Here is a 16085-nt window from a genome sequence, read left to right as displayed (position 1 = left end):
TTTGAAATTGTTTTGATTCAAACTTCCAAAATTTCGATTTACGATTTAGAAAATATATAAATTGGAATTAGTTTTCCAATTACGATTTACGAACAAATGGAATATTTATTCATTTCATTTATTACGATGCATTGTTTAATAAATTCATTAATTATTTTTAAAAAATTAAATAAATAATAAGTAATATTGCAAAAGATAAAATATATATACTTGACATGAATCTATGAGATTTTAAGATTATTTTACATGTGAATATTTAGGATGAAGAATATCTTATACAAATTAGAGCTCTAGTTGATGGGGCCCGGTTCCTGCATATTGGGCCGAACACTCAAAATTGGGCCTAAAGACAAGAAAGGTGTTAGAGTTGAAGGTTGGGCCGAAGAACCATAAAGTATATAAAGTGGGCCCCAATATTCGCCAAGAAGCTAGAAAGATCGCATGATATCTAATTTTTTTTTAATAAATGTAGTATCAAGAACTAGGGGTGAGAAGAAAAAAAACGAGGAACCGAACCGAAAACCGACAAAATCGAATTGCACCGAACCGAAGCATAAACCGTATACTCGGTTTTCAATTTTATGTGAACCGAAAATTTTGGTTCGTATTCGGTTTTCCAAGTAGGAAACAGAACGAGGAACCGAACCGACATGACGACATCAATACGAAGTGTTTCATTAAGTGTATATATATATATATATATATTTCTTTTTTACTTGAATGAATTTCATTGATTTTTGGACCTATTTTGGGCCTACGTTTGGGCTGGTTTCTTATTGATTTTTTTTTTTTTTTTTTTTTTTCTGAATTTTGAGTTGATTTATTGACTTTTTTGGCTGATTTTCGGGCCAAAATGAGCCAAAAACTGAACCATTATTGAAATCGAACCGAGAATTGTATGAACCGGGAAGGAATCGAAACCGAATCAAAAGCGAACCGAAACCGATCGAAACCGAACCGCAAGAAACCGATCGGTTTGGTTTTTGGTTCTTTAGGAACCGAACACTTCGGTTCCGGTTCTGATTTGTGCCTAAACTTGAACCGAACCGACCCGTTCTCACCCCTAGATCGCAGACTTGGAAAGTGCTAGTTGACCAAGGAGCTCGCCAACATACTTCAACCAACGCGCGTCAAAGGAAAGGGCGGAGCAGGTGGCGAGCTAATTAAGAGCTGTTGAGATCAATAAGGATTCAGATATATTCTTCATAAATAGACGAGGGAATTAATAGATCGTGTGCGACAGTCATGTAATGAAGATCCAATCTCAGACAAATCAAGAGATTCTAAACTAGGAAATGTCTATTTAGAAGTCTCGTATATAAACAAATGTAAAGGAACAACTAGGGTTATGTTTTACTTATTGAATTCACACAAATAATACATTTTAATACTCCAAATTTGAATTGTCTCTCTTATTTTCTTTATTAACAAATTTTCTGTAATACCCAGCTAAACCGATGGAACTTCTCACCTTTGTTACGATCTTAGGTGTTGGCCACTTAGAAACTGCTTCAACTTTGCTGGGATCAACTAAAATTCCGTCCTTGGGGACAATATGACAATTTGGCCTACAAAAGTCACTTCTCTTAGCTAGAATTTAAACTTGTTGAATTTTCCATACAACTGTTTATGTCTTAAAGTCGGTAACACTATTCTCAAGTGTTCTTCATGCTCTCTCCTGCTCGGAGAGTAGATGAGAATATCATCGATGAATAGGATCACAAACTTGTCAGGATACTGGTGGAAGACCATGTTCATCAATTTCATGAACGGATATTTTTGGTCCATTCTAATTAGACACAATTGAATGATCGCACAAGCTGTCATTTAAGCTTTGTCGACACCGAGTCCGACATATATATCCTCGAGCTTCCAATCGAACGTGAGATCCAAAATCTGCAATACCAAAAGACCTAGGACTTCATCTTGCCAAATCCCGAAATTATTTGTTCCATCAAATTTCGAAACTTCGAAGCCACCTGTCCTTTTGTCTTATGCAATCTTAATAAATATGTCTTTCACATACTTTTTTTTTTTGGAAATGCCACTAATGCAAATGTGACTGGACCAATGAAAGATGTCACATTACACTTGCAAGACTTTGGAAGTCAGCTGGTACGAATACTTCAATGAATTTTCCTCCAATAGCTAGCGCGTGTGGGCCAATTCCGTAGAATCGAGATAAAAAATATTCAACAATAATTTTGACTCGTTGAGTCGACCGCAACTTTAATATTAAAAGTAATTCCAAGAAAATAATATTCAAAACCTTGGAGCTCTGATACCAATTGTTGCGCATAGTGGAAACTATAACATAAATGAGAATTCACGCACACAAATACGAAATCAGGTGAGATACGAGATTTACTCGGTTCGGAGTGGCAACCAAGTATTTATTCAAATACTACAATTTTTTTTACGAAGTGTTCAATTAATTATTCCTCACAAGCGTCTCTCGATTTTTCTCTCTAACTTTCTGCACATTTTCAACAACACTATTTTTTTTTTTGAAGAAAACAACACTATTTATAGTCACAAGTAGATGAATCAAGATGGGGTTGAAAACACCAACCATAATGTTAGGAGAATCAACAACCACTTTGACTAGAGCGTATTATGGGAAAGAGAAATTCGGCAATTTCCAACATGAATATTATGATATTTTACTATATTATTTTTTCTAACAAAATTTGATTCGAGCAAAACTACATATAGTTTTAGCTGGAACAAAAATCACACGGATTAGATCGAAATTATAGATGTGAAAAGTTAATTTCAATTGTAAAAAAATTCGACACAATGAACTTTTGGAAAATAGAATGAAAAAAATTATTCCAAAATCGAAATTTTTTCCGTCCAAAATTGATTTATTTATTGACCTATGAAGTAAAATGCATAATACTCACTATTAACATGATAAATGTTATTTTTGGAATAGATTAAAAGTATTAGAATTATTTCTGGAAATCAAAATTGGATCTTAAAATATTGCTTAGGGCATCCACAATGGTGCTCTCTAAATCAACTCTCCAAACCGTTGGACCCATATGCCACATACACATATTCATCCTCTTTTAACTACTCAATAAAAGTGGGTCCCACTTATACACTCTCCAAAATATTTTTTGTTCCAATGAGTACATTTTGATCATCTCTAAAATAGCTCTCTAAATATTAAATTATAATAAAATATATTCATAATTAACATAAAAATTAAAAAAATAATTACTTAAAATTCATATATTTAATTAATAGATAAGATATACTTCTTTGATTACTTTAATTTTTAAATTACGACCTCTTTATTTAATATTTTATTATGTTTAATTATGTTGTGAGTTTCATTAGTTTATTTATTTGTCTATTTTCATATACAATGTATTAATTATTAAAATTTATTTATTATTTAAAAATAACATAAATATTAAAAACATAGAATATGATATTATAAAAATGTTGGAACATCCCTCCAACTATAAGCAAAAACAAAATAAATCAAAATTTACGAAAATGCATGGAAATTAATTATCAGAATCCGTAAATGTTGACTTATTTTTTCGTTCACGACTTATGATTAGTGAATTACAATATATAATTAGTTTAGTTTATGATATTTTATCTATTAATTACAATTTGCAATATCATGTAGTATAATAAAATATTTAAAAAAAAACTCATAGTACATTATAATTTTGTTTTTAATTAGTAAATGAATGTAATATTAATTATTTTTACAGAATCGTAAAAAATAATATAGTTTTATTATAACATTGCATTTTTTTCAAATTAATTATATTTAAAACGTTTTACATAAGTAATACGTAGAGGCTAATGAAACCCTTTTTTTCTTTTTAAATAATAATAATAAAAAAAAAGCAATAAAGAATTACAAGGGAACACATGGGCCCACAAGTGCTGGCTAAATGACTCTATAACTGTGGAGATGGGTTTGGGCACTCTCCAACTTTGGAGAGGGATAAAGAGCAAAAAAAATCTCCACTGCAGCATCCTCTCTCTCCAAAATTAATTTGGAGATCTGACACTAGCAACTCCTTTAAGGAGTCCACTGTGGATGCTCTTAAAAAAGAAAGATCACAAATATATTTTTTTATTTCAAAATCTAAGACTATTTATAACTTTCTTAATTAGTGTGCAACAAACCTTAAACGCCACTTAGTATGAAATAGAGGTAGTATAATTTTGATTATTTTTTTTTCCGGATAATTTCAATTGCTTTACAAAAAATCGACTCACTGAAATTTTAGAAAATAGAATGAAAAAAACTTGTTCCAAAATAAAAAATAAAATCTTCCCCAAACTGACGAAAATTGATTTCTTTATTGACGTATAGAGTAAAATAAATAATTATAGTCACATGATAAATGTTATTTTTGGAATAAGCTAAAGCTATTAGAATTATTTCTGGAAATCAAAATTGGATCCAAAATATTGCCTAAAAAAGAAAGATCTTAAATATTGGAATTTATTGGAATTCAGAATTGAAAATATTATTAAGAAATAAAATAAATTTTAGATTAGAATAAACGGAATTCCGAATTCCAATTTTGTAATTTGGTCTTCGGTGTAATCAATTGGAGTAATTACCGATTATCTTATTTCCATTTCCGTGTGATACAGATAAAGATACTAATACACTAACCCACTAAACCGGAGAAAAAAGGCCAAATCCAAATATGATATTCTCATAATTAATATTTAATAATAATAATAAGGGTAAATTCCACTTTACCCCCTTGTACTCTGCCCAAGAACCACTTTACCCCCTCGTACTCTTAATTTCGTCGATTTACCCCCTTGTACTTGTACAATTTCCCAATACAACCCTGTTCGTCAACTTTTTTCGATTTTGACTCTGACGCCATTTGGTCAAGAGTCAAAATATTGACGTAAATATTGAATTTTTTCGATTTAGACTCTCGAGATTAGAAAAGAGAAAGTTTCACACATTCATATATTGTTTTCTTTGCACTGGGTGGAATCGATCAATTTTTGGGTCTTGATTTTTACTAAGTTAGGGGTTCAATTTGGGGATATCTTGGAAGGGGAAGTGGTGGGAGAAGAAGAAATGACAATGTTAACGGAGGAGAAACGACGCGTTATAGGCAGTGGCAATTTTGTAATTTACAGAGTTGACCAAATGGCGTTAGAGTCAAAATTGACAAAAATTGAAGGAAAGGGTTGTATTGGGAAATTGTACAAGTACAAGAGGGTAAATCGATAAAATTGAGAGTATGAGGGGGTAAAGTGACTCTCAGGCAGAGTACGAGGGGGTAAAGTGGAATTTACCCTAATAATAATAATAATAAGGGTAAATTACACACACCCCCTGAGGTAAGCTTAAATAACTGTAAGGTCCCTGTGGTATCGATAATTACACTTAGCCCCCTGAAACGTAGTCAGAAACTCTAATGGGATAATGAATTGGATACGTTATTCCGATAGGGTTCTAACGGACTATTGGTTTCAGAAAGTGGTGAAGACAACAAAGAGCTATGGGGTGACATGACTCCCCGAACATTCCCGAACATTTCTTAAATCACCCATAGCTCTTTGTTGTCTCCACCACTTTCTGAAACCAATAGTCTGTTAGAACCCTATTGGAATAACGTATCCAATTCATTATCCCATTAGAGTTTCTGACTACGTTTCAGGGGGCTAAGTGTAATTATCGATACCACAGGGACCTTACAGTTATTTAAGCTTACCTCAGGGGGTGTGTGTAATTTACCCTAATAATAATAATAATCCGATCAATATCCAAAAAAAGAAAAAGAAAATACAAAAATGGAAGAAAAAGAAGCGATCTTCGTGTGTTGTTAATGGCGGTTCGCGGCTCGTACACGCTCCCCTTTCTCAATCTCTGTTCGTCAGAGATATTTTCAGTTTTCGCATTTTTACCCTTCAGGTACCGTTCTATTTACCTTTTCCTCTCTTCTTCATCTCGATTTTACGCATTCATCAATACTGTATAATCCGATTGCAATTCTCGCAATGCTGTAATCATTTTCGTTTCGAAGAATTTCACGGATTTTTTTATTTAAGTAATTCGTGTGCTATTATTATTTTATTTTATTTTATTGAAATTAGATCTGATTTTTCCCAAATTTTGTTTGTTTCTAATTTTCGACGAATATTCTGGTCATATTCTTCTATGAGTGATTGTTTATATTTGAATTATTTTTTGGTGTAATTGTGGATTTTAATTGATGATTTATGGATGTGTTTATGTAGTGTAAGAAGCTGAGGGCTTGAGTACATAATACAGACGAAAAACGGAGAGTAGGTTTTGTTTAGGTGATGTCTTTTGACGGAGACGTAAAGCAATGGAAATGTGTAAAGGGAAGTCAAGTGAATTTTCAGAGAGTGAGTTCGATTGTTCGGGATATCGGGGAGCCTTGTCTTCATCAATCACCTATAAAGGTTGTGTTGGCTGTAAGAATTTCTGCGTTTTGCTTTTATGTCGTATATAATGTGGTATGATACTAATATCTAAAAATTTGAGTTCGTTTCGTTGTTTTTTGTTCTTGAACTCCTTGTGATGAATCAGTTCTGTTTGTATGCTGTTTCAGTTGCATAATCTTCGAAACATGTGCACTTGGTATGTGATTTAAAACCTTTAAAAACTTTAGTACATAAGTAAATAAATAAAGCTGGATTGATATGAATCAATAGCTTTATTAAACATTAGGCTAAGGTTCAAGAATGGGCATAGAGTCGGCTTTTTTGCTACATAATAACTTTGTTCTTACATAGTAGATGCATTAGATAGAACAATCTTATCACTATTACTTGTAAGTAACTGTATTTGGGGTTTCAAAAACGATAAAAAAAATTTGGATTGACCAACTATGTCTATAGGTTAATTATGAAGAAACTAGTACTTAAATTTGAAAATTTTGCAACTAAAGGTACACAAAAAGTTCTAAGTTCAATGTGGATGACCGAATTTATTAAAATAATGCTATGAAAATTTTATTTGCTTAAATACGGCATTTTAGAAATGAAGACAGATTAGTAGCCGAATCCGTAATTTGTTTTTTTACTTATTTATTGGGAAACAATAGGCTCTTTAGTCTTTAGTGATTACATCCTCATTATTGAATCTATTGCTTTACTTAGATTTTGATGTTTCTCGTATAGGAAAAAAGAGACCTGTTTTATAGTTGCAAAAGATAACTTTTCATCTCTTGGTTTTCATTTTATCATATTGATATCTTTTTCAATCACACATTTCTCCATTTTATAGCATACAATTAAGTTTGGACCAAAAAAAAGAAAAATAGAATAACCAATTGTATTGTTCTTGAACAATCTTATGAAGGTGTTTAGGGTGAACATAGGTTTGGTTGTTCTGTGATTTGGACAGAACAATTTTATGTGATATATGTCATCTGTTTGATCTATAATAGCCTTTTACTTGGTGTGAATCCTTCAGGAGGTTTATTCATTTATGGTTTTCATTCTTAAAATGAACCAAAGATTACTACATCTTCCCTATACATTTTTCTTCCACAAAGTTTTTGCTTCCCCCATAAGATCCTAATCATTACGAACTCACCACCAAAATAAACCAAAACACGTAACATTCTCTTAATGTATGGAAAGGAAAAAGGGTCTCGCATAAGGCTATTGAGCCTATTTCTGTTGCATGTTAATCCCTACCTAAACAATAAATGCTTGATTGGTAATACAAATGCTAAACAATAAGAAGCACTATTGAGCTATATTGCAGTTATTTTAATCATGTTATTGTTTCTATGGGGAAATGAATGTTGGATTTTATTTTTATGTTTCGTATTCTAGTTTAGTAAACTATGTTTTGAGGATGGTCATGATATTCATATAGAACCTTTTCCTTTTTGGAGTCATAATACAGATAAACAAAATGCTTAAGCCAGATAAGTGGCAGGCAACCTTTGACAGTGATGGAAAGCTTTTTGGTTTTCGGAAAGTGTTGAAGATGATTATTCTGGGGGTAAGGTCTTTTACTTCAGGTTGTCGTCTTCCCTTTTTCTTTCTTGTTTACAATAATTGCCATCCCACAAAGTAGAAGTCATGTTATGTGAAATAGCTTTTTTCTCCCTGAACTCAAGCTTAATATTGCTCTGTTCCTAAAATCCATTTGAAGGTTAAACCTTTTGAGGCTGGGAAATACCTCTGTAATCTTATAACTTACAAAGAACTACAGTGTGCTGCACTGCTAATCATAAAAAGTGTCGTACGAAAACACCTGTAAGATTGCTGATATGGCCATGTGTTCCAGACTTATTATGAAGTCGATTGTATGAAAAAACCATCTGATTTCAAATGAAAAGGATTGATGTAACTTACTTATAACTTGAGAAACCAATACGTATGCCAGTTGTTGTTTCATCAGAGTGATTCAACCATGGTGTTGCTCTGATGATAATTTAACCTAGTCTTATTTTTCATGTCTTATTCTTGCAGTGCTTCGTTGATAACTTTTATGAAGTTGATTTTACTTTTAGTTATGTTTATGTTTCCTTTTGGTGGGAACTATATTCAGTCGTCCTGAATTCTTGATGTACCATGTCTTTGATTTTACTGAAGATAAGATAAAGTTTTTCCTCTTTCCATTGTACAAAGAAACCTAGTATTATCAGTGCTAAAAGCTTATTTCTTGCATGACAGGGTGTGGATCCGTCCATAAGGTCTGAAGTCTGGGAATTCCTTTTGGGTTGCTATTCTTTGACCAGCACTGCCGAATATCGTTCCCAGTTAAGGACAGCTAGAAGGTAATGACAATACTAAACTCTGATTTTGTAGATTACTTCTTATCGACTTTGTTTTGGCTTCTTTGCTTTGTACATAACTTTCATAGGGCCTCCAATATTAATTTCAGTTGTCCTCTATACAAAAAATTCACATCTCAGTGAAATAGTGAACATCATAATCAAAATATCATGGAAAATAAAACTGAGTGCGCGAGCCACAAAAAATGGGGTCATCTGAACATCTGAAACATATGTTTTTATTCCCTATTTTCATTTTAGACTATGGAATAGAAGTCTGTGGGCATTTTGAGAGGGCAAACAATCTCTTAACTGAATATCTTGTTCAGCTGGATCTAAAACACCAAACTCATGTAATCATTGTCTTGTGTATTTTTTTGAAAGAGAAATGGTGATGATGTTTCGGGTCCAGTGATGGGATTATGAATTTTTTCCTTTCATGCATTTAGTTTCTTATACTAGTCTTTGTGTTGTTTTTTTCCGAAACTGTACTGCCCTCAGCAAACATGTTAATTTTGGTTTACATGCATCACTGGTAATAATACGTTGCTTTCCAATCTGGTTTTTCACCATGCGGTTAATTTCAATTATTATGTAGGAATTTTTTCATGAATCAGATTTACTGGGAAATTTATTTTGCTTTTGCTTATGATGTCAATATATAGTATTCACCAAGTGAATGAATTCTCCAGTGTCACTTTGGATGCATTCGTTTATTTCTGATCTTGGTTCACTCAAAACGTTTTTTAGGGTTCGATACAGAGACCTTGAGAAGCAATGTCAAATGATGCACTCAAGCGTAGGAACTGGTTCGTTGGCGTATGTTGTTGGGTCTAAAGTCATGGACATGAGGATGAGTTCCAAAGAAGATGAGGGAAAGGAAACTGAAGTCCAAAGCGAACGAAATTCTGAAGCAACCAGTACTGCCAAAATAAACGATGACAATGTTTTGAATAGCAAATGTACAGATAAACTTAATGCACGTCGAAAAGAAAGCTCAAGTGATTCTGGTGACTTTGTATGTGTTCGAAGAAGCACCATGGGAGGAGCTTACGATTCCTCTGGTCTTTTACCTTCTCCTGATCCATGCGATGACATTTCTCCCACTGGACACGGACCAGATGAGTCAGATTTTGCAGCTGAAAGTTATTTGGATTTTCCTGCTTTACCTGTTCTAGATTTGTTTGAAGAGAATACCAGAGATAGAAAAGTACTTAGGTTACATGAAGACAAATGCTCAACGCGACGTAAATTGAGATATGAAGATGAACATATGCACAGTTTTCAGATTAACAATAATGCGGATCTTGTTGTGGAATCACATAATTTACCATCTAATGATGTCTCGTTACATTGTAATTCGAAAAGTGAAATAACTCATCCTGACATACACGAATATCAAGCCGAAGAAATGATCGATAGCCTTAGAGTATCAGATGCACCCGTAATACCACCCAAATATGCAACAAAGCCCCAAGGAGCAAGTGCTAGTGATGACAAAGTGTCTGAATGGCTTTGGACACTGCACCGAATAGGTAACAAGTAAATACATTTTCCATTCTATTGTATATACCAAATCGCCAGAACCAAAAAGTGCCTTTATTACCAGTTGCTGGGGATTGTTTATTTATTTGTTTAGCTTACAACTATTTTTCTTATTATTTGTTTTGCAGTTGTTGATGTAGTCAGAACAGATAGCCATCTCGAGTTTTACGAGGACACAAAAAATTTAGCTCGGATGTCGGATATTCTTGCTGTCTATGCATGGGTTGATCCTGCAACAGGATATTGCCAAGGTTTTGTCCGGTTTTATTTTATTTATTTATTTATTTTTTATTTTTTATTTTTTCTCATTGAAAATTTCGTCTGATTATTTCATTACCAGTTATGGCGATGAACGATGACATTGACTTTGGATACTTGCTGATTTGCAGGCATGAGTGATTTATTATCCCCCTTTGTTGTTCTCTTTGAGGATAATGCCGATGCTTTTTGGTGCTTTGAGATGCTTTTAAGAAGAATGGTATATATGTATCATAGTTATGTTTAAATGACTCTTCCTTTGCCATTTTCTGCTTTTCTTTATTTTGCTGTTATTCTTCAGCGCGAAAATTTTAAGATGGAAGGGCCAACTGGTGTCATGAAGCAGTTGCAAGCGCTCTGGCATATACTAGAAATCTCAGACAGGGAGATGTTCACTCACTTGTCCCATATTGGTGCTGAAAGTCTTCACTTTGCTTTTCGTATGCTGCTTGTACTCTTCCGTCGCGAATTATCTTTCAATGAAGCTCTTCGTATGTGGGAGGTCTGTAAAAATTATGCGTCTCGTTTATTTTAATTCTATAATCAAAAAGTCGTTGGGCTTTAGTTTAATATCAGCATATCGTAGAAAGTCAATGCACTTAGACTTGAACCAACAACGCTATGGGAATCTAAGGCAAGCATGTTGCTTTGTTTATGAACACCTGCACAATCATGGTAGCATTCACATGATAAAGATGGATTAGTGAGATGGTTGAGATCTTTAAAGCTGTTGTTTGAAGATGTGCATCTAAATCGAGAAAATATGTGACTAATGAAGAAGAATTGAGGTTTCGGACAATTAAGTGTCAATATCATAATATCTTGAGGTTGCTACTCAGCCTACCTTGACTCGGACAATTAAGTGTCAATATTATGGTTGCATGAGAGTAGTTTATGCGGTTGATAGCTGTCAATAAGATATTTACAACATGTAGATGGCAAATTAAGACGCTTTTTTTCTTGTGTTGCAGTCACCCAACCTTGGCTTCGTGCATGGATTGTTTTTATTTGCAGATTGACGTTTTTATTTTCAGTTCATGCTTTCCAACTTCTCTCCCGACTACTAAAGGCTTTTGCATCTCAATTTTTATGTATAAAAGCACCGTATCTTTTGTTAGATTAAGAATAAAAATGTACACGGTAAAATTTTACTAAGAATAAAAATGTACACGATAAAATTTTAATTGTCTGTTCTTATTGAACAAAACAGAACCTTGAGCATTGCGCACTATGGATAATCAAAATTGTTATTTGGAGCCTGACCATAGGATTCAACTAAACGAGTCCATTTGGTGTATTGCAAGAACTATCTTAAATTAACTGAATGGATAATATGGTCTCAAGAACAATATCAATCAAGTCCCGTCATAGATAATTATTCAAATCTCTTGATAGTTGATATTGCTTGTGTACATATGTCAAACTTTTATGCAAAATATAATCTTGTGTAACGAATTTGCTGATTTTTTTTGCTGTGTTTCTTTCATACAGATGATATGGGCAGCTGATTTTGATGTATCCTCGACAGTTGTTCTCGATGAGAACTGCCCGGAAATATTGGCTATACAGTTACCTAAGGAAACAGAGGCTGAATCTGGAGAAGAAAGCGTTGAGTGTAATAACAGTGTGGGCCCCAAAAGTGGGTGTCCATCAAAGCATGCAACTGTGGAACGTTCCATATCTGACAACACAGGAATCAGACCAGTAGCAACTATACCATTTTGTGGCTTGACCAAAACTTTCTGGTCAAGGAATGACCGTTTTCAGATTCGTACTCTTGTGTCTTCGACAAGAAACGGTGATGATGAATTGCCCGTTTTCTGTGTGGCAGCTATTCTCATCATGAATCGTCAGAAAATCGTCAGAGAAACTCATTCGATTGATGACTTAATCAAGGCATGTGGTGATTATGTTTTATTATCATTCTTTCTAATTCTGCTTCGTTATTTTAAGCCATGCATTTTGTTGATAAAATGAAATTCATGAGTTTACCCTTTTTTGTGTTATATTGAGAAATTTATTTGTTGAAATTTGTAATTTATCGATCGCAACTGTTATTTATACTATTTTCTCTGTTGACTGGCACTAATTTAGGTCTTAATTAAGGATATTATTTGTTGAGTTTATTAAATCAAAGGTAGTGAAAATTTATCCTAGCCTAATTTAAGGTTTTACCCTCCTGCTGCCATTTTTTCTCAATCATTATTTTTCTTGCATTTGGGAGTATACTAGCCTTGTGTCACTATTCTTTTTTAATCGCTCACATCTTATTGTGAAATATTTTGCAGATATTTAATGATAATATACTAAAGATCAGAGTGAAGAGATGTGTACGTACTGCAATCAAACTGCGGAAGAAATACTTTAACAAGGTTGGTTCGGTTAATTATGTATTCCGTTTTTCTCCTCTATCACGGTACCTTGTACGGCTGCATCATTCATGCTGGTTTTCTTGTATCCTATGTTTCTCTGGAATATATTGATGTTCTTGCTCGTATTTGTTTTGCCTGAATTTATAGCATTTCTACAAATTTTGAAGCGTTAGAGTCACATATTCTTTGTTGTTTAGATAATATGTAGCGAACATAATTAAAATTTGAGGTGTGTAGTAACCTTGACTTTGTTCTCCATTCTTTCGTTCGTCTGTAGTGTGCTAATATTATACGCCCTGCCTGAAACAGCTAATCAAGAATAGGACTCCAGCATCTCAGAATGGCGGCAGTTAAATTCTGATCCTTGCTTTATGAGTAGACGAGAAAAATTGGTATTCCATTGCATCTGAGAGCTTGCGAATTGAATTTTTTTAACGGAACTATTTGTCATCATAGACTTGTATTTTGGAGAAAAAAGGCCATGCAGCTTTCGTGCTGCGATGAAGCATTCGACCTCCTTTTGAAGGTACTGTGTAACTCCAGTTTTCTTCCAAGTGACATTGTTTTCCTTTTTTTTTGGGGTAAATTACAACCACCCCTGAGGTATGATCAAATTACGAAAACCCCCCTCATGTTTGGGTAATTACAACCACCCCCTCAACTATAAATCTTCTTATACGTCCACCCTTGCGGTTTCAAATTTAGTGGATTTTCGAGATTATATGGAATATTATCACTTTTGTACCTGTTTTATCCCATTCGAACTCCACATTTTGAAGCAAGATGATCATAATATGTGTTTTTTGGCTTGTATTTATCAGATTGTGGTACATTAAAAACTGTATTTTTACAGAAAACGAGTACAAACTAGAACACATTCCACGAAATCTAGATGATTATGTTGAATTTGACACCATAAGGGTGGAGGTGTAAGAAAAAATCATAGTTGAGGGGGTGGATGTAATTATCTAAACAAGAGGGGTTTTTTCGTAAATTGACCATACCTCAAGGGTGGTTGTAATTTACCCTTTTTTTTTTTCTCGATCTTTTAGTGGTTTTACTTTCTGGCTCTACAGTTGTGTTTTTTCGTGTTTACTTTTGCTCATCTGTGTGATGTACAAAATCCTTAGTTTTTTCTACCGCTCGTCATTTACACATTCTGATTTTCATATCTTCATAAAATAACTTCTTTCATCGATAAACACGGTTCTCCGCTGCTGTGTGTGAAATGATACTTTATAGTATTTTATTTGAGATAGATTTTCTCTTCGTCCCGATAGATTAATAATGCCCGATAATAATCTTAAACCTATTTGAATTTACCAAATTGCCTCAAATCAAATTAGTTACGTTCGTTGTATTTTTGTTTTCTCCGTACTTCTGCGATGGTTTATCTTTTTCATCTTTGGCAGGCCTATTACGAAGTCTCGTGTTTTGCTTTGATTTGTCACTTCAGAATGCCGATGCTGACATAGGTTAGATGATAGTAGTATAGATTTTTATGATTTATTTGTATACTTGAGGAGTGATTATCAGCAATTTTGATCAGAGATGAGTACTGTTACACATTAATTAAAATTTTATGTGCTCCATTTTTCTCTTACAAGAAAATCAATTGTGTAAAAAGATTTCAAATCTGGACTATATTATAAATTTTGTCCTACTTGATGTTGGAACTTGGGATTTAATTATTTGTTTGTGAAATTCTAAAAAACCGATCCTTGTCCTTTTTTCTGCAATGGTCGAATAAATGAATTGTTTTAGGGGTATAAATAAATAGTTGTTCTGAAAAGTGGTTGGGGGCCAAGGCCCCGTGGCCCTTGAGTTGCATCTAGGGCCGGGATTGTGTTGGTTTTTATCCAACTACTGGTCCATTATCGACCATATTTTTAGGCGGATAATAAATATATTATTGGATAAATTACGATCACCTCCTGGAGGTATGGTCAAATTATGAAAAAATCCCTCATGATTAGATAATTACATTCAACCACTCAACTATGAATTTTCTTACGCGTCCACCTTTGCGGTGTCAAATTCAAACATAATCTTCTAGATTCCATAGAATGTTCTGTAGTTTGCACTCGTTTTGTGAAAAAATGTAGTTTTTGATGCACCACAATCTAATATTTATAAGCCAAAAGACAAATCTTATGATCATCGTGTTTCAAAATGTAGAGTTCGAACGGGATAAAATGGGAATATTCCACGTAATTTAAAAAATTCCACTGAATTTGACACCAAAATGGTGAACGTGTAAGAAAATTCATAATTGAGGAGAGGATGTAATTATCCAAACAGAAGAGTTTTTTTTATATTTTAATTTAACCATACCTTAGGGGGTGATGGTGATCGTAATTTACCCTACATTATTAATCAATTCATTGAATTGGCTCGTAAGTTTCAACCAACCCATCTATAATAGTTCAGTTCATGGTTTATAATATTATTATCTGGATCTATCTAAGTGTAGATCTGTAGCAGCTATTGGATTTGGATGAGCAATGAATAGATTGTGACCAAACTTAATTTAATATTTATTTACAGTTAATGAAAGGTTTCTCTCTCTTTGATGGACAAATGTCACAAATTTGATGTACTAAATTATTGAAATCATTATTACCAGGGGAACATCGGTCGTACCATATGATTCCCTGATTATGATTCGACAGCCAACTCTCTATTATTTTAATAATTAATATATGCTAATCATAACATGGGACTTTACAAATTGTATTCACTCTTTTAATGAGAATTGAATTCCTTAATTCTGAATTCAATTAGAATAATTAGAAAAGTATCATAATTAATTTTGTTAGTGTATTATTTTATAATAGAGGTACTTTATTTATGGTCATTGTAAATAAACTCATCAATGGGTACTTATTCATAAAGAAATCCAGACAAAAAATTCATTACCAATAAGTTCACACATGGTCCAGATTTTTGTAAATGACTAAAATAATCCCTCATACTTTAATATGCTCCAATTTCATCCCTAACTTAATTTAACTTCAATTTGACCCCAAATTTCACAAATTATTCAATTTTGACCAAATTTTTTTTTTTCAAAAACTTTTTTTTCCCGCCGGATTCCGACGTTGACTTTCAAAACTTTTTTTTTCTTCCGAATTAT

General features: G+C 33.2%; 1 protein-coding gene across 3 annotated transcripts; it reads left to right on the top strand.

The window, feature by feature from the left end:
• Positions 1-5747: 5747 nt before the first annotated feature.
• On the top strand, positions 5748-14637 carry LOC105954012 (rab GTPase-activating protein 22). 3 transcript variants are annotated; one of them, XM_012977684.2, is made up of 12 exons: positions 5748-5926; positions 6253-6441; positions 7898-7996; positions 8674-8777; positions 9525-10309; positions 10448-10570; positions 10709-10797; positions 10879-11079; positions 12069-12473; positions 12866-12949; positions 13259-13475; positions 14362-14637. In XM_012977684.2, exons 2-11 carry the CDS (start codon positions 6319-6321, stop codon positions 13301-13303), a joined length of 2058 nt encoding a protein of 685 aa, XP_012833138.2. In that variant the 5' UTR covers positions 5748-5926; positions 6253-6318; the 3' UTR covers positions 13304-13475; positions 14362-14637. The 3 variants fall into 3 exon arrangements, with proteins under 3 accessions (XP_012833138.2, XP_088677098.1, XP_088677099.1); XM_088820972.1 differs by having other exon boundaries at positions 5785-5926; positions 6253-6453; XM_088820973.1 differs by having other exon boundaries at positions 5785-5926; positions 6253-6453; positions 7887-7996.
• Positions 14638-16085: the final 1448 nt, after the last annotated feature.

This window comes from Erythranthe guttata, chromosome 7, assembly GCF_056151865.1.
Source record: "Erythranthe guttata isolate IM_541 chromosome 7, IM_541, whole genome shotgun sequence".
Taxonomy (NCBI): domain Eukaryota; kingdom Viridiplantae; phylum Streptophyta; class Magnoliopsida; order Lamiales; family Phrymaceae; genus Erythranthe; species Erythranthe guttata.
This window is presented reverse-complemented; position numbering and strand designations above follow the sequence as displayed.